General features: G+C 55.0%; 1 protein-coding gene across 21 annotated transcripts in view; it reads left to right on the forward strand.

Moving 5' to 3' along the window:
* INPP4A (inositol polyphosphate-4-phosphatase type I A) overlaps positions 1-18,429 on the forward strand; it is a 119,053-nt gene that overhangs the window by 87,500 nt on the left and 13,124 nt on the right. For 12 of the 21 annotated variants that reach the window (XM_070798258.1, XM_070798260.1, XM_070798261.1 and 9 more), the window contains 10 exons: positions 2,171-2,354; positions 2,731-2,949; positions 3,598-3,847; positions 7,265-7,297; positions 11,286-11,458; positions 12,321-12,444; positions 13,654-13,780; positions 14,035-14,175; positions 16,011-16,108; positions 16,201-16,313. In XM_070798258.1, the coding sequence (XP_070654359.1) occupies positions 2,171-2,354; positions 2,731-2,949; positions 3,598-3,847; positions 7,265-7,297; positions 11,286-11,458; positions 12,321-12,444; positions 13,654-13,780; positions 14,035-14,175; positions 16,011-16,108; positions 16,201-16,313 (1,462 nt within the window). The remainder of the gene's footprint in view (positions 1-2,170; positions 2,355-2,730; positions 2,950-3,597; positions 3,848-7,264; positions 7,298-11,285; positions 11,459-12,320; positions 12,445-13,653; positions 13,781-14,034; positions 14,176-16,010; positions 16,109-16,200; positions 16,314-18,429) is intronic. The other 9 variants (XM_070798268.1, XM_070798267.1, XM_070798271.1 and 6 more) reach the window with 3 other exon arrangements.

The raw sequence follows: 18,429 nt of genomic DNA on the forward strand, positions 1-18,429 counted from the left end.
TCTAAGGCTCTTCTGTTTTTATTTCCCCTTCACCTCTCGCAGGAATGAAACCAGCTTACTTTTTTTTCCTTTGGCCATGCTTCATGGCACATAGGGTCTTAGTTCCCTGAGCAGGCACTGAATCCCTGCCCCTGCCATGGAAGCACAGTGTGTTAACCGTAGACCAGCAGGGAAGTCCCCTGCGTACATTTTTATATTTAATGGTTAATGGAGATTTGCAAAACAAATTACTAGGGTCAGTTTTACTCCTGGACGGCAAACCAGGGGTTAATATAATCAGATGACTTCTCCACCAAAGAATGAGATGGCAGCTGGAATCCTGGTGCCTGCTGACTGGGGTCCCCGGGTGCTGCTCCAGGCCTCCCCAGACTCACACAGAGTGCGGCCCCGGTCCAGAACAGGGGTTCTGCACCAGGACTCGTGAGGCTCCCGCTGCCCTTGGAACCGCTACCTTCATGGAGCTGGAGCAGCTCAGGGCCCTGGCCGGGAGGGCCAGGGTGCCACGGGGACATGGCCCTGTCCCCCAGCCGAGGCTCTGCAGCTGCCCCATTTTTAGTCTTCGTGCTCACACGACTGCTGTTCACAGTTGTCCATGAACAGCCACTGTTTGAGGTGTGTCCTTTCTCACTCCTGCCATGTGGCCCCTCTGTGAGCCCCAGTTACTGATAAGACCTGGGTGTGAGGACTCATGGGGAGTGGGGAGGTGATTCCTCTCCGGCTGGCTGGAGGCTTCGTATTTGCTGAAATGGACACACCATTCCACACACACACACGAACGTGCACCTCATGTTATGTGTGTTCTCTTGGCTGGGGCCTGGGAAGAAGAGATTTGAAAACTCCCGCCCTAAGACTCGACTCCGCTGAGTGGCAGCTATTCATTGGGCAGAGTGATTGCAGCTTGGAGAGCAGCGTGCACGCCTCATGCTGTGCGGGCCTGACTGCGGCCTGCTGCATGGGCTTCTGACACCTCCATCATTTCTCACTGTGATGTCTGGGCTCGGGGTGTTGTTCGTTCTGGGGTGCTGTGGTTTTCGTGTGTGCATGCTGACCCCGTAGTCTGTCAGGGGGCAGGGCAGGGCCGTTTCTTGGTGACCCGGCTTTGGGTTAGCCTGGAAAGAGCCCAGTAAGGAAAGGGCTCATCCCTGATCACATGACCCTCTTCTCCTGGGGCAACGAAGGAGGGTGTGGTCCTCCACCTTCTCTCTCCTCCCCCAGAGTCAAAGGGCAGTTCTTTGAGGGTGTCAGTCAAGGCCCCTCATTCTGTGAAAGATGGGTGCCTTGTATGTTTTCCCCCTGCTTCCCTCGCTTCCTCAGGTGGTCTGAAAAATAAGTTTGTAATATAGGGTTGATTTGGCATTTTAGCGAAGAGACATTCAGTTTATGTCCCCATCTAGAAGGTCCCCAGATGGAGCTGGTTCCCCAGAGGCTGGTGTTTGTGCCGGGCTGAGCTGTGTCTCTGGCGTTGCATCCCAAGAGGCACACACATCGCCTGGCAAGAGACGGGAGGACCGGTTTCCTAAGTCACTGAGGGCCTTGCCTCCGGTTCGGCGCGTTCTCCACACCCCTTTCATCCCTCGGGACAGGATTTTTTAAGTAAGGGAGTCCCAGAGCAGGAGAGAAAGGACAGAAGCCCAGTTTTCTGGGGACTTGCTGAGGTAAACACACGAAGGAGGATGTACGTCTATGCATAGGAAGTTTGAAGTCCTCATTGGCCAAATGAGAAACCAGGAATCTTTTGGCAAAGTCCAGCCCCCACTGAAGTCTCCTTGTACTGTGACGTGACCCCTTCCAGTATCAGCAGACCCCAAGTCTCCATTTAGGTAACACTTAGAAACTGAACGAAGAGGTTCTTAGGTGAAAGAGGGTGGATGTTCAGATGACTACCAGGCTCAGTATCTGTACACATGTGTATAAACACAGTAGAAATACAGATACGTGGGAATGTAGATAAAAGACTTAATTGTATTTTAACATTTCAAGCCTCTACCATATAGACAGGATGGATCTCCTGAAATTTACTCTTGCCCGTCAACAACTAGACTAGCCTAGGAAAACACCCCTGAGGAACAGGACGCTTCACCTTGCGTTGGGTGCGGGCTGGGGTTGGGAGGGTGTCTCTAGCCTTGTCAACTTGGGAGAACCCTTTTGAATCTGTTCCAATCCTTCCTAGCACGTCATCCAGCTGCCAGTCTATCATCTACATACCACAGGACATCATCAGGGCTAAGGAGATCATCGCCCAGATCAACACCCTCAAAACCCAAGTGAGTTACTACGCCGAGCGGCTCTCGAGGGCGGCCAAGGACAGGTCTGCCACTGGCCTGGAAAGAACACTTGCCATCTTGGCAGACAAGGTAGGAGGGACTCCCCTGCTGCAGGTGGGGTGGGTCCCTCGGGTGTCTGAAAACCCCTGGACACCTCACATGTGCCGGGAGCTGTCCACACGAGTGGGGACGTTGGGATGACCTCGAAGGTCTGTCTGCCTTCAGGTCTGTTTCCCACATGGCCTGGAACGGAGGTCTGGGACTGGCCTGTGGCCATAGCGCTGGAGCGGGGGCAAGATAGTGACAGAGCCCGGGGCTCAGGATCCTCGGTGACGGCTCCATGCCCTTGACTTTGCAGCGAGTGCCGGGGGGCTTGTTGAAGCTGGGACGCTTCCTCCGCCCCTTGGTAAGGCCTGCTCAGCACGGGTTGGGTGCTCAGAGGCTGGGCGTGCATGTGTCCCTGCAGACCCGGCAGCTGGTCACTGTGTGTGACTGCAAGCTGCTGGCCACCTCCATCCACGGGCTGAATGCCGCCCGGCCTGACTACATCGCCTCCAAGGCCTCGCCCACCTCGACCGAGGAGGAGCAGGTGATGCTGCGGAACGACCAGGATACCCTCATGGCTCGGTGGTCGGGCAGGAACAGCCGGTCTTCTCTGCAGGTGGATTGGCACGAGGAGGAGTGGGTGAGTCCGCACTCCCCCCACCCCACCCCCCGAGCTGAGCTGGCCTTGAAAACGCAAGGCCTTGCTCTCTCTCTGGCCATCGGCCCTGCCAGGCTGCATCTTCCTGGAACTGAGAGACTGAGGACTTGGGAGCTGTGCTCTGACATATCATGCTTTCCCGAAAGGTGGGCTCCAAGATCAGGTCTGTCCCTCTCATAGTGACACATCACAAAGCCAACTCTGTCGCTTGTTGGGTGTGCTCTTCAGAGGCACTGGGCTCCTGCAGCCCCACCCCAGTGTCCTGAATTCTGCCTGTGTTTCTGGAGCCACCCCCTCCCCAACCCAAGTCATCAGCAGCTCCCCCTCAGAAAACCTTGGTCTCCTGTGACGGTCATGTGAGGTCTGCAGTGGACGGAGGAGGGGATGAGACTGTCCCTTCTGCCTGCCCTGGCCTCTGGGATAGTAACCGGCAGACTCTTCACAAAACAGGACATTGATTTGTCTTTGGAAAAGCAAATGCACCTGTGATAAGGAGCTGTGAATTATCTCGCTGTTTCTAAATTGAGGGCTTTAGGGAGCATGGGGCCCAGGTGGGGGTCCAAGTCCGGGGGTGTCTGGCTTGTGTTCTGTCCCACCCGAGGCACTGACCCCGTGCCCTTGCTCTGGAAGGAGAAGGTGTGGCTGAATGTGGACAAGAGCCTGGAGTGCATCATCCAGCGGGTGGACAAGCTGCTGCAGCGCGAGCGCCTGCAGGGCGAGGGCTGCGAAGATGGCCTCCTGGGCGCCGGCAGCGGCTCCAGCCGGAAAGGTAACCAGGGCAGCCAGGCCTACTGGATCCGACCGGAGGACGTCCTCTGCGATGCCCCCTCCTCGCCATGCCCCTCCGCTGCATGCTGCCCTCACCCGACCACACCCACACGTGCGTATGCAGCCCGGGTCCCACGCATACTGTCTGTCTGTCCATGTGTCTCTAACTCCATGACCCCACGCAGACTGCAGGGAGGCCTCTCAGTAGAAGGGGGTGTCACAGTGCCCGGAGCAGCAGGTGGGGGCCGGGGGCTCTCCGCGTCTTCATGGCTTGTTGGCCCTCAGCCCTCCCAGGTCCCCCTGCTGTGTCTGGAGGGTCGGGTTCCTAAGCATCTGTGGTTTGTCCACCCACCTGGGAACCTGAAGGAGGCGGAATGGTAGACACCTTTCTGGTGAGATTGCCTGTTGCATCAGGGGTGAAGGAGCAGGCGTAGCATGCAGGGAAGAGCAAGCTGGTGGCAGGCCAGCACTTGTCTGTAGAGGCTGGTGGTCGTGGGCTGGGAGCCCTTTTACAGCTGCAGCCTGCTGCCCTGGCCGGTGCTGGTAACTCGGGGTGCGCCCCTCTGCCACACCTGGGGGCCCAGCGGGGTTTATCTGTTCAGCGCCACCTCCAGGTGGGTCTCTCCGTGGATGGCAGGACAGTGGCCTGGAGCAGCCTGCTGCATAAAGAGCCCACCGTCTGTGGAGACGGAGCCTAACCAGGCACTCCATTCTGCTGGCTCCTAAAGCTGGGGGTACCGTGCTTTCTGAATACGGAGGTGCTTGGTCCCTAAAGCTCCGGCCTTTCCTAAGAGCTGGTGGGGCCGTGGGCCAGGCAGCTGAGACCGGCCGCTGCCGCCTGCTCGCTCCCCTTTGGGAGCATCACGCGGTAGAAGCGAGGCGCTGACGGGCCTCCTGCAGCAGGACTTGTTTCCACACTGGGCAGCGTTCCTTCAAGACAGTCAGGCTCCTGTTGGAGTGGCTTGGTGTGTCAGATGCCCTCCGCACCAGCCCTCCTGCAGTCTGTCCCCAGGCCGCTCCTCTCACGAGCGTGTGTCTCCACAGTGTCTGCGTCCTCCACACTCCATCTCTGAGGGTTTGACTTTCAGTTCCCCAGACCTGTGTTTAGTTCATGGAGCTGTTTTGTCGTCGTTCGTGTTCTCATTTTTTACCGTAAATTGTGTTGCTTTTAACAATCTTTTGAAAGTTCATTGCTCATGTCTCTTTAATATTGTCCTGCTTGCAATTTAAACATATTTCTGGAGATAAAAGTTATTGATAGGAGTTTTAAAAAAATGCAGGAGGTAGTTTGTTTAATGAGGTATACTGTTATGCTCATAACTTATTAAATGTCCTCTTTTTCTAGGCACATCTCGTAATGTTCAAACACACATTTTAGTGCAGTTTTGAAGTGATTTAAATGAGCATTTATTTATGATATCTAGGGCGTGGCTGGTACCTGTGTGTGCCCGACAGATCAGCTCTGTTGTGCTCACAGGAGTAGGAAGTGTCTGAGAGTCTGACTCTGCTGATCAGCATTCAGAGAAACATATGAAACCATGTGCCTCCAAAGTACCCGCCCGTGATCCTAAGCATAGCCAGGAAGCCATTCAGACCCCCGTGTGCAGCGGCGGATCAGGGGAACCAGACTGAGACGTTTGTCTTACTCTGTCTCTTGTCCTCAGGGGCCAGAGCTGGGCTCTGTCATGCTTCCTGATGCCCTTCCAAGTTCCCAGGGTGGTCCTTTCGGCCTAACGAGCAGGTTGGGTTCACACGTTTATTTATTACCTGTGAACAACAACTCCTGCTTCTTGGAAAGACTTTATTATCCCTTTTCATTCAGTTCTCCACCCCGTGCTGGGTCCTTGGTTTTCATCTTTCATCAGGAAGTTGCCCTGCCTCGACCTTGCCTGGTGGGCGGGGTTCCCCTGGGGCCAGGGCTCAGCAGGACCCACTGGCCAGTCCCCACTGGCAGGAGCCACAGGGGCTCATGGGCCTGTTCCTCCTGGTTGTCTCCCCAAGTGACCCATCTTCACCCCTCCCCCCCAACCTGCCAGGATCTGCTGACTTCCACGACATTCCATGCACACACACTCCTGCTCTCCTCGTCCCCAGAGAGTTATTCCAACCTCGGACCTGCTTTCTGTTAACCTGAGGTCCACGGGTCACACCCCAGGTCGTGTGCCCTTGAGATTACATGCTGCCTGTGTGTGGAGCAGTCCACTGTGGTCAACAAATCTCAAGGGACTCAGTGCCCTAAGGCCACCAGAGGAGATCCCTCCCTCTCCCTGTTACTGAAGATGAATTTGCCCAGCAGGTTTAGCCCCTGACCTCTTCTTAGGCGTAGTCCCAGCCCAGCTGCTTGGGATCAGTGCGGATCATGGAAGCAGGCCTCTAGACCCTTCTCCTCATGGAGATTCGGGATCTCAGAGGTTCTGGGGAGGCAGGAGTTGGTATTCTTCCCAGGTCTGAGGCACTTCAGGTTTTAACCAGATAGATGTTCTGTGTCACAGACCCCATGGTGGCTTCCCTCCTTAGGAAGCAGATGGCCTCGGGAGGTTTGAGCTCTGGTGATGACACTGAAGTCTTCACCACACACAGGTCTTGAACGTTGGTCTGTTTTCTGTCCTGCTGGCCAGTTTAAGAAGTCATGGCCAAATACAATTAGAGGGAAGATCCTGGCCACCGCCCTCCTGCAAAGTCCAGGGTGTCAAGTCTCCATCCAGCTGGCTCTGTCTGTTCTTGGGGATCTGAAACTGCCTATTTAAGGATCTGAAAACATTGTTGGAAACCAAAAGTTCAGACGTAAAATAAGCTTTTACCCCCAAACAATCCCTTTCAAACTTGTTTCTTAATAAGTGGCACACACAGTTAACCAGGAAAATTTTAGAGTTTTTAAGGGAAAAGTGAAATTCAAGTGAGTACTTCCCGATGCTACTCAGTGAGGGTGAAATCAAGTTAAACGGTATCTTTAAGGGACCCAAGGGGGCGTTCCAGTAGTAGCCCTCCCTCAATCATAAAGGTTTTGTATTTGGCTTACGTGGTAAAGATTGGCGTGGACGTGTTTGGTATATGGGTTTTCTGACCGGACCCCAACCTTTTGGATCTCAGCAGTTGACCTCTAGCCCAGGCTCCGCGGCCCATCAGGGCAGTGGGCTCTGAACTGGACGCTTATTTACTGGTCAGTGTCTCTCACTGCACGTCTGCTTCCAGATGTCGTGGGTCAGCATGGGCTCCGGCACATGCCATGCGATGGACGTGGGGGCGTTATCGCACTGTGACACGTTAACCTGCTCTTCCGGAAGAGCGTGTCATGTTGAAGTGTCAGCAACATGAGTGCTGACGCTGGTGTGTTGGGCGGTGCGCTCCCAGCAGCCCCACCACCTCCATGGGACCCCTCGGGAAGAGGCGGGCAGGCCCCTGGCCTCTTCTCCGCTCAGTTGAGCCAGCTTACTGCCAGCTGCTGCCGCAGTTGCTCTAAGCGTTGAGTTGTTGGTGTTTGAACTGTGTGCGTGCCTTAATCATCCATGTCACCTCCATTTCTGTGCAGATTGCAGCCCCCCTCCTGAAGAGTCCAGCCCAGGTACGTGGTTTCCGTTCAAGGCTCCGCAGACCTCTTTTTAATATCCAGGTCGTGTGTGTAGCTCCACTGTCAGATTACCGTGTGCTCCCAGAGTTGGGAGGATCCTCGAGGGGTTTCTTCGTTGTGCGGGATCTAGCAGCTGCCCTTGGGTATGCCGAGGGGCCAGGCGGGCTGGGCACTGTGGCATCCTGCAGCCGTTCAGACGGCTTGTGTCTCCGTCTCTGGGGGTCCTGGAGTCGGGGGCCTGGTTAAGACAAGTTCATGTTTATAAATGATTCTTCCTGTGATTCCACCCGATTCTGCAAGCATCCCATGAAGGCAGGGAGGCAGATGAGGCGTAGCTGCCCAGGTGCTGTGACCTCGCATCTCGCAGCATCCTCTGTTCTGAGTCTGGCTGCGGCCTCAGACTTCCCGTCAGACCCTGCGGGGGCCTCAGGTGGAGTTAGTGCTAGAAATGGAGTCCTTTCTGCTTCATCTGCATGGAGGAATCGGTGTTTATGACTCTAGTTCAGGGGTCGGCCAGCCACAGCTCTGAGGGAATCCCGTTCACCTAGATACCATTGTCCTGAAGTGAGTCACACCTGTTCGTTCACACAGTTCCGTGGCTGCCCGGGGGCAATTCCAGAATTCAGCAGTGGCAACAGAGACCCCAGGGCCTTTAGAGCCTGAAACACGGAGTGTAGTGCTTTAGAGAGAAAACGTGCCGACCCCTGCTCTAGTTCATATTGCGTTTCCTGAACGTGGCTTGTGGTTCTCCCAGAGCGAGCATGAGACCCCCAGATACGATGTTTGTTTTGTTTTGCTTCCCTGCCCCTGACTGCGCAGGCGCACAGAGCGAGACACATGCTGCCTACCCAAGCGCAGCCAGCCAGGACCATGAGCTTCACCACCCTGTTCCCGTGCGCTCAGAGCATCCTCTCACTCCCAGGGCACCGGGCACTCAGCTCTGCTCACGGCCGTTCCCCCAGCGCCCCGGGTGCTGTTGGTGCCTCAGCGGGCAGTCCGATCGGGCACCTTGTAACAGGCCCACCAGCCTGCTTCAGCCCCTGTTTCTCTCCCCCTGCCCTGCCCCAAGTTTAGTCTGGCCATGAGCAGGTCTCAGCACCAGTCCCCTGGGCTCTCCAAGGCCTGGCAGCTGCTTGGGCAGTTACCTCGGCGCCTCCTCCCCAGCCGGTCCCCAGACTCGCAGCCCCGCTGAGCTCACCTGCATGGCAGGTTGGTGCCTCACGCTGCGCTGTCTCCCCAGGCTCTGTGGCAGTGACGGTCCCCAGAAATTAAGACCAGGGGAGGTGGTGGTGGCCCTGGAGCAGCTCGGGCTCCCTCAGCTCTGCACATCCTGCAGTTTGCGGAGCTGACGGGCGGTCCTGTGCTTCCCAGGCAGCAAACAGCCTGGCTTGTACGCTCTCCTCGTCTCCTGTCAGCTCCACCACCTCCCTGACACTCAGGTGGCCTGCCCACAGTTGACGTCAGATGAACGCAGATGGTTCCCTGCCAAGAGTTCCCTCAGCTTTCCTCACAGAGCTGTGTTGAGTCCGAGTTAGAACACGCACATCCTCGTATCTCCCTACTTCCTCCCTTCCGGCCCCTGTTAATGAGAACACACAAAAGCACAGCTGTCTGAAGCCGCGTGGTCCTGGGCTGGCCCCTCAGTGGGTGTTGCGGGTGAGCAGGGAGACAGGAGCTTGTCCCACAGAGGGTGCTGCTTCGTCACTGCTGGTTTTTTTTCATGGCCAGGCTTTCTCGATGAAGGAGGCCGAGTAAACCCCTTCACCAGCCCTAACATCCCAGATACTTAATTCAGGTTAATTCCTTAAATCTGGTTAATTCCAGAGGAAATCTCATTATTGCCCCTGAAGTTCATTTTGTTTAGAAGTTTTAAATTTTGCTCTGTCTTCATGTTGACCCACAGTCTTGTCCCCAGCCGCTGCGCACTTACATAGTCAGACGTGTAGACAGACGGCAGTTCTTTTCTGTGTGTCTGGGAAAAGACTTAGCCTCTGTGAGGCTGTTTCCTTACCCGTATTAGTCACCCCTTCTTTGTGGATCAGATGAGAAAACAGGTAAAGTGAGGTCTCACAAGTATTCACTAAGGGCTGGTCGACACTCTACACGAGCCCTGGAGCCACCCAGACACGCTGAGCCTGTCTCTGGGCGATGTCAGGCTCGTCTCCTGTTCAGGGCTACGCCTCTTCTCTTTGACAAATTCTGAGTGCTTTCTATTTTTTTTAAACCATTCTTCCAACACTACAGTTTTTTCCAGTGTTTTTTCCCCTCTAATGTAGCAAAACTGAGCCATTCTTATATGAATTTTGTTTAAACATAAGTAAGGCAAAGTAAAAAAATTATATGCAGACAGCTTGTTCAGTCAAATAAGACCACTTATATATTCTGCTCATTTTCAGGTTAAAATGATCGTAAATTTGCATATTACACATATATATTCACATTAAGTGGAAAAGTCAAGCAAAGTTGGCAGCATTTGCTCTCAGAGCATTTACTTCTTAGGTGAAGGATGGTCTGAATGCCTACCTGCCTCTCCCCACAGGACTTGACTGTTAAAACTTAATGCTAAAATTGGCCTTTTTTGATAGTTGTTGAGTATAATTGACCTGGATTCAACAGAGTTATTCAAAGAAACAAAAGCATGGCCTTGGAGAATTTTAGAGGAAGGAAGAGACGTGGGTGTCATTTACTGCAGCCGTCCCATTTTGGTGCGAAGGCCCCGTGGCTCAGTGGTGGGGGCCTGCCCCAGCGTCCCCACCACCGCTCGGCAGCAGCCGGGCCCGGGACTCACGCTTCCCACTCCTCCATCCAGGGCTCCTCGTCACTGTGGTCTCCTTCCTGAGGCCTTCCTGCTGTAGACTTGCTGCATTTCAGCCGCCTGTTTCCGTGACAGATGGAAATCCTCACGCATGTGCAGTGTGCCTTGCGTGCACACTTAGATCGTTTCCAAATTCTGAACTGCTGTGTAGACTCGTGCACACTTAGATCGTTTCCAAATTCTGAGTTGCTGTGTAGACTTGCAAATCTGTGTCGACCATACAGGGAAGTCCTTTTGTAGGTTTTAGGCGTTTCTCTAAATTTGTTTCTCAACAGAGTGTGATGCACACACAGGGCAGAGCTGTGCCCCCTTTTCTCTTGTTTAGATGCTGTTTATCTGAGACAGAGTTGAGCATCCTGGTAGCTGCCCTGCTCATGAGGCCTGTCCCGAGTAGGATGATAGCCATGGGCACCCAGTGACCCACACCCCTTCCCAGGAGGGTGCCCTGCCTGGGCCGCACGCTGGATGCTGGGGGGGCTTCCCCAGCGGTAATGAGCCAGCACCTATCTGCTGAACGTCTTCTAGATAGAAAAGACAAAAAGAGCCAAGGCCAAAAATACCTTTCACTCTGTTCATTTTCCCCGAGCATCTATTTTTTAAAAATTGTTTTGGTACAGGGTCAAAGTTTCCTTATATTCCAAAAAAAGAAAAAGAAAAAAAACCCCAGTACGCTAGGAATAGATGGCAGGAAGGTGAGGATCGGGGCAGGGACACAGGGGGCTGAGAATGTGGGCTGCCTTGGGGAAGGCTCTGTCCCCAGACACTGGCCGAGGGCCTGAGCCCGCTGAGCAGAGGCTCAGTGCGGGTGGCTGCCTTGCTGCAGAAGCACAGGGCTCCCTGCCCTGCTGCCTGGGTCAAGAGAAGCCAGGTGACAGGTCTCCCGGGGGCCCTGAGAGGGACCGGCCTCAGCAGACGCCACACGCTCTTGGAGCCTTTCTGCCATCGTCCAGGGAGGGGACAGTCAGGAGTGTTTGGTGCAGAGTCCCCAGCGGGTCGGGAGAGTGGGCGGGCAGGCCCCCTGGAGACGCCTCAGGCTAGAAGGGCAGAGACAGGCTGCACTGGGCGCCAGCTGCGGGCCTCCTGGAGTGGGGCGGACTGGACAGGGCGGCAGGGCTGGGCTGGGGCCTCCCGCACGCTGCCTTCTCAGGCGCCCCTCCCTCGTGCCAGGTGAGTGGAGCGAGGCCCTGTACCCGCTGCTGACGACCCTCACCGACTGCGTGGCCATGATGAGCGACAAGGCCAAGAAAGCGATGGTCTTCCTGCTCATGCAGGACAGCGCGCCCACCATCGCCAGCTTCCTGAGCCTGCAGTACCGCCGCGACGTGGTCTTCTGCCAGACGGTATGTGCCACGAGCGAGCCCAGACCTGGGCCTGGCCTGCCGGCCTGGCCCTCTTGCGCCCTGGAGGAAGCCAGCAGGGCCGTGCTCTCCTGCGTGTGGCTTTGCCCGTGCGGCCTGCGGCCCGGATGTGGGTGTGGAGGGCGGGGGAGGGGGAGCTGGAGGCTCATGGGTGCTCAGGGGCCGCCGCCCCTGCTCCCCCAAACCTGCCCCAAGGGGCCTGGGGTCGCACAGGCATGGGGTCACCTTTGTTTCTCCCTGCAAAGAAGACGCACAACCTGTTTGTAAAACAGCAGGTGTTACACCTGCTCAGGCACCACTCTGTTCTGGTGATTTCCCTGCAGAGGAGGCAGAGCTTAAATGAGCACCCTAGTTTACAGATGCCAGTGATGTAGTCAGTAGCGGGAACAGTGGCAGCAGCTGGGCGGGTTTCTGTGCTTCCTGTCCCCCTTGGGGCCTGGGATGCCTGCGAGGGCAGGGTGTGACCAGAGCCCTTGCCCAGGAAACTCTTGAGGGCCCTGTTCTCTGCTTGTGCGCCTTGTCATGAGCACCCCAGTTTCCATTCAGCACTGGACTGGATCTGTGGGCATAGAGGGCTTTTCCCGCACCTAGGGGAAATTGTTCTGGGCTTCCAGAAGGTTCTGGCCCAGGAGTAACCCCAAGGTCGGGTCAGGAGCTGAATCAAAACTAGACTGACCTCTAGAAGCAGCAAGCCTGGAGCGCCTTCCCTGCAGCCTTTGTCCCCCATGGCCTCCGTGTTCCTGGCCCCAGGCCCCAAGGGCGTGGGGCTGCTGCGGGCAGAGCGGTGCGGGCGCAGGACGCGGCTGGGCCAGGAGCGAGGCGAGGCGGTGTCTTGTCCCCGCAGCTGACGGCGCTCATCTGCGGCTTCATCATCAAGCTGAGGAACTGCCTGCACGACGACGGCTTCCTGCGGCAGCTCTACACCATCGGGCTGCTGGCGCAGTTCGAGAGCCTGCTTAGCACCTACGGTGAGCCGGGGCGGGGGCCTGCTGTGGGGCCCCTCCTGGCCCCTCAGTGGCTTTCTGAAGCGCGGGTAGTGCGTGCTGAGTAAAGTGTATCCAAAAAGCTCCCAAGTGTATAACAGAGAACTAAAAACAGCCCTGTATAGTTGTACACACACACACACACACACACACCCCACACACACACACACCACACACACACACACACACACACACACACACACACACCCACACACACACACCACACACACACACACACCCCACACACACACACACCACACACACACACACACACACACACACACACACACACACACACCACACACACACACACACCCCACACACACACACACCACACACACACACACACACACACACACACACACACACACACCACACACACACACACACACACACACCACACACACACACACACACACACACACCACACACACACACACACCACACACACACACACACACACACACACACACACACACAGCCCCCTGTGGTGCCTTTGTTACACATCTTGAAGGTTTTTCTAGTTGAGGATAGATGACAATTTTTAAAGAATAGCTTCCTGTGGAACACTTGGGCTGTTTGAGAATTGTTCCTGTTAAAACATCTTTGCATATTTTTGTGTACTTTTGGCCCATTTTTGCACCCACTGAATCATTTGGAAGGAAAGTTGGTGGGTCAACAGATAGGAACACTTTAAAAATTCTGATATTTCCAAATTGTCTTATAAAGGCATTTCTTCTCCTTACCTTCATTTTCTGTTTATTTCTTCTTAGGTGGTAAAAGTAGGTAAATTTTTTTATTAATGTATCTGTTTATCTTTGGAGTTGTAAGACATTGAAGAAATACCTAAAGAAATCCTTTAGATAGAAAATCTAAAGAATGTGGAAAGATTAAAACATCCAAAGAGATGGCTTTTGTTCCTGAAGTTCCCCACATAGGCGTCCCTGTCCCTGCTTCCTTCACCAGGAGAGGGCCAAGAATACAGAGTTGTGCCAGCTGCCCTTCGTAATGTGGCCATGGGACTCGCATAGTGGGGTGTGCTCACGGAGAAGTTGGAAGGCACTCAGGAAACCTCCTCCAGCTCCCCTACCCTCCCCCCGCGTCTCAGCACCCTGAGCCCGTCGCCTGCCTTGCGTGGCTGGCCTGAGCGCAGGGCCCCTCTGCCTGACAGCCCCCTCCCTTTCTGGCCTCCAGGGGAGGAGCTGGCCATGCTGGAGGACATGAGCCTTGGGATCATGGACTTGAGGAACGTGACCTTCAAAGTCACTCAGGCCACTTCTAACGCGTCCACTGACATGCTGCCCGTCATCACAGGAAATCGGTAGGCAGAGTTTTCTGATTCTCAGAACCAGCGCAGTATTTTCATTTGTGTTCATCACATGTGACACGCTCTTCATTTTTGCTTTCTTCTGTATCACTCAGCTGCTCACAGCCTGCGACACTCATTTCACAGCCCCGGGCTGGCTGGTGCCCAGCCGCTCGGAGGTCACCGAGCCTGGCCCGCCCTTCCTCTCCTTGCTCACCCGCCTCCTGCCTCCCGGCCACAGGCCCAGCCCCTCTTCCTCTCTGTTGCAGGGACGGCTTTAATGTGCGGATCCCGCTGCCGGGCCCCCTGTTTGATGCGCTGCCCCGGGAGATCCAGAGCGGGATGCTGCTGCGGGTGCAGCCCGTGCTCTTCAACGTGGGCATCAACGAGCAGCAGACGCTGGCCGAGAGGTGCGGGCCGGGTGCAGGCGTGGGCGCTCGAGCTGGCAGAGAGCGTGTACTCAGTCCTCTTCAGGGCTCTGTGGACCTGTCACCCTGTCTTCACGTTCACCCTGGGCCTGTCTTTGGTGGTGCTGGGACACAAAGATGAACCAGACGTGGTCTGTGACCGCTAGAGGTGGGCTGGTAGCAGGGAGTGGTGGCGCTTGTGAGGTATGAGAGCGCGTCCTGGAAGTGCTTCCAGGCACTTGTGGGTGTTGGAGAGTAAGTAGGAGTTGTTCATATAAGGAGGTGGAGGAGAGACCTGGAGTCCCAGGCCAAGAAGCCTGAGCAAAGGCAGGTGGGGTGAGAGCCACGCCTTGATCCTAAATCCTGTGCCTTGAAAATTCCTTCAGGGTCACCTGGCGGGGAGGCGTTGCGCGTGCCCGTGCGTGCAGGCACGTGTGCGTCTGTGATGGCGGGGGAGGTTGTGTGTGTAGCTGCTGCTGACCTACTGATCCATGAACACCTTCCTGTTCCATCATTACATGCCTGCGATAGGTATGGTTTAGAATTAAGAGCTATCATAAAGCACCTACTGATAAGAACGCCTGGTCTCCAGGACGATAATTCCTCTTGGGCCTCTTGAGCCCAGTGGTCAGTGTCCACTGACCCCCAGGTAAGGGGTCCTCCCTCCACGGTCAGACACCTTTTAGTGGGACAGGTCAGGAGCCAGATCACATTTGAAGGAGATTACCTGCTGGCCATGTGCTGGAAAGACATGAGGTCCGATGTGACGAGGTTGTTCAGAAGAGTCCGGGCCAGAGGCTGGGTCAGGCCAGGACAGTGCAGACAGGAGGACCCGAAGGGAGCTGAGACGTGGTCCACAGCAGGGTGGGTGCGAGAGCCAGGCCTCCCTGTGGGTGGCAAGTGGCTGGTATTCCGGAGCCAGAAGGAGGGTCTGCTGGGGGCAGAGGGCACACCGGCCCAGGAAGCAGAGACCTGGCAGGTGTGGGCAGCGCTGAGGCGTCCACCTCAGGAAGAGTGGGCAGCGTTGGGGCCCCCGGCAGGGAGGAGATAACGTGCTGGCGTCTGCAGTTACTGTTCCTGAAGTGATAGTTGTTTCTAGAAGAGGTGTTTCTGCAAAGGGTTGAGGCCAAGCCAGGTGGGAGGACATAGCATGCACAGGGGGAGGTGGGAGCAGGGTCTAAACCAGCACAGCCCCCTCGTGTCCCAGGGTGACCCCAAGGGAGCCGGGGCCTGGAGGAAAGGCCATCGTGGGCATCTGGGTGGGCGGGCCGTGGTGGACCCACGGGATGAGATGACCCAGGACTGGGACAAGGCAGATGTGCACGGAGGTCCCTGGGCAGGAAGTACTGGAGGGGATGGGCGTCCAGGCCTGGGACTGCAGAGCTGCGTGTCTGACAGCACCCACGGCTCCCTCATGGGTGGCTTTCCTCCCCACTCCCTGCGGGCCTGGTGCCTGCGTGGAGAAGGGTGGACTGTCCAGCAGAAACAGCCGGTCGGGAATGGTCCCTCAGTGGCAGACTCGAGGACAGGACTGTCGTGACTCCCCAGCCACAGCCCCGCTGCTGTCCTGCTCTGGGCACCTCGGGGATGGGAGCACCTCGCGGAGCAGGGGCCAGGGCAGGGCTGCCTGAGGGCCTGGCTGCCTCTGAGGCATGTCTGTCCCAGGTTATCCCTCGTGCTGACAAAACATGTTGGACTTGTCACCAACATGGACAGATGACCGTAAGCTTAGACACGTAAGGACCGAGAGAATCGGCGCTGTTGCCTGTGATGTGGTCACCTGGTCCTAGAAGCAAGTCACGCTGGCAAACTCATGGTGTCCCCTTGTGACTCCAAAGGTTCGGCGACACATCTTTACAAGAAGTTATCAACGTGGAGAGCTTGGTGCGGTTAAATTCCTACTTCGAGCAGTTTAAGGAAGTTCTGCCTGAGGACTGTAAGTTTTTTTTTTTTCACTCACAGCAGATTTCACCCGCTGTCTTTTGTCCCCTGGGGCGGCCCAGCTCCACGACCCCTTCCCTCTTCCAGGTCTACCTCGATCCCGGAGCCAGACATGCCTGCCAGAGCTGCTGCGGTTCCTGGGTCAGAACGTGCACGCCAGGAAGAACAAGAACGTCGACATTCTGTGGCAAGCCGCCGAGGTACACGCTGTGGTGGGGGGAGGTGTTCACAATAGTAATAATAAAACAGCAGCAACAAATTAAAGTCTCAACCAGGAGTGAGGACAGATTTCTCCCCAAGAACACGGGAGAATCCCTGGACGTGTGCCCCGGCCCCAGGAGATGCTGAGAGTTGCCGTGAACTGCTTACGTTGGGGCTGCCTGAGGGCTGATGAGCATGACTCAGAGTCTTCCCCCGGGCGTGTGGTAACCAGGCTTATGAGCAGGTCGTCCCCGGCAACAGCCTGCACAGTCCCTACGTGCTTAACTTCATGGCTCACTGCGGCTTTAAACAGGTTCACAGCGAGGCCGCCTGGACCCGTGTCCTCTCTTTCAACAGTGTTTCCGGTACACTGCCGCTCCAATCTCCTCATTTCTCCTGAAGGGAAGTCCTTATATGTCAGATGTTTTCTCAGGAATTTGTTTGTGGAGCTCCAAGTCCCTGTCTGAGCCCTGGGTACCAGGGCCATTTCAGAGCTCATCATTCACTCACCCTTGACAAGGGGATGTGTCCCCTGGGGCGGCCACACTGGTTCTCATGCACAGAGTGGAAACATTATTAGGCCTTACCCCCTCATGAGAAATCTGTATGCAGGTCAAGAAGCAACAGTTAGAACTGGACATGGAACAACAGGCTGTTTCCAAATCAGGAAAGAAGTACATCAAGGCTGTATATTGTCACCCTGCTTATTTAACTTCTATGCAGAGTACATCATAAGAAACGCTGGGTTGGAAGAAGCACAAGCTGGAATCAAGATTGCCAGGAGAAATATCAATAACCTCAGATATGCACATGACACCACCTTTATGGCAGAAAGTGAAGAGGAACTAAAAAGCCTCTTGATGAAGGTGAAAGAGGAGAGTGAAAAAGTTGGCTTAAAGCTCAACATTCAGAAAACTAACGTCATGGCATCTGGTCCCATCACTTCATGGCAGATAAATGGGGAAACAATGGAAACAGTGAGAGACTTTATTTTTGGGGGCTCCAAAATCACTGCAGATGGTAACTGCAGCCATGAAATTAAAAGATGCTTGCTCCTTGGAAGAAAAGCTATGACCAACCTAGACAGCATATTAAAAAGCAGAGACATTACTTTGCCAACAAAGATCTGTCTAGTCAAGGCTATGGTTTTTCCAGTGGTCATGTATGGATGTGAGAGTTGGACTATAAAGAAAGCTGAGCGCCAAAGAATTGATGCTTTTGAACTGTGGTGTTGGAGAAGACTCTTGAGAGTCCCTGGACTGCAAGGAGATCCAACCAGTCCATCCTAAAGGAAACCAGTCCTGAATATTCACTGGAAGGACTGATGCTGAAGCTGAAACTCCAGTACTTTGGCCACCTGATACGAAGAACTGACTCATTTTAAAAGACCCTGATTGAAGACAGGAGAAGGGGATGACGGAGGATGAGATGGTTGGATGGCATCACTGACTCTATAGATGTGAGTTTGAGTATGCTTTTGGAGTTGGTGATGGACAGGGGAGCCTGACATGCTGTAGTCCAATGGGGTCGCAGAGTCGGACGCAACTGAACTGAACCCCCTCATTTCATGCATGGGGAGACCCTCCAGCACCCCACACTGGCTGTTAGCCTAGCCAGGACTGGAGCCTGCAGCCAGACGCAGGCAAGGATGCACCTGCGCCTCTGGCCACTCTGGCCGCCCTCCAGGACCTGTGGTGCTCAGCCCCCACCTGGGGATGTAATTCTGTTTGGCCTGTTTGTAGTTCTGGCTTGTGCCCCACGTTTCAGTCGTGAACTCTCCAGCCTGTGGGATTCAGTGATCTTGTCCATGTTCAACCTCGCTTCATTAGTTACGATTTTTATGAATTTGGGTTAATTCACTGTTTCCATAACTCAGGGCCTGCTCAGTCTTAGAGTCTTTTTTTTTTTTTTTAATTTTTTGTCTGCTCTCATAAGACAGCCATCTTCCTCCTGATGGTTTTGGCCAAACTTGCTTGGGTCTTTTCTGTTTTGTCCTTCTCTACACAGAAAACTAAGATCATAGCATCCAGTCCCATCACTTCATGGCAAATAGATGGGGAAACAGTGGAAACAGTGGCTGACATTATTTTTTGGGGCTCCAAAATCACTGCAGAT

Source organism: Bos indicus, chromosome 11, assembly GCF_029378745.1.
Source record: "Bos indicus isolate NIAB-ARS_2022 breed Sahiwal x Tharparkar chromosome 11, NIAB-ARS_B.indTharparkar_mat_pri_1.0, whole genome shotgun sequence".
In the NCBI taxonomy this organism is placed as follows: Eukaryota; Metazoa; Chordata; class Mammalia; order Artiodactyla; family Bovidae; genus Bos; species Bos indicus.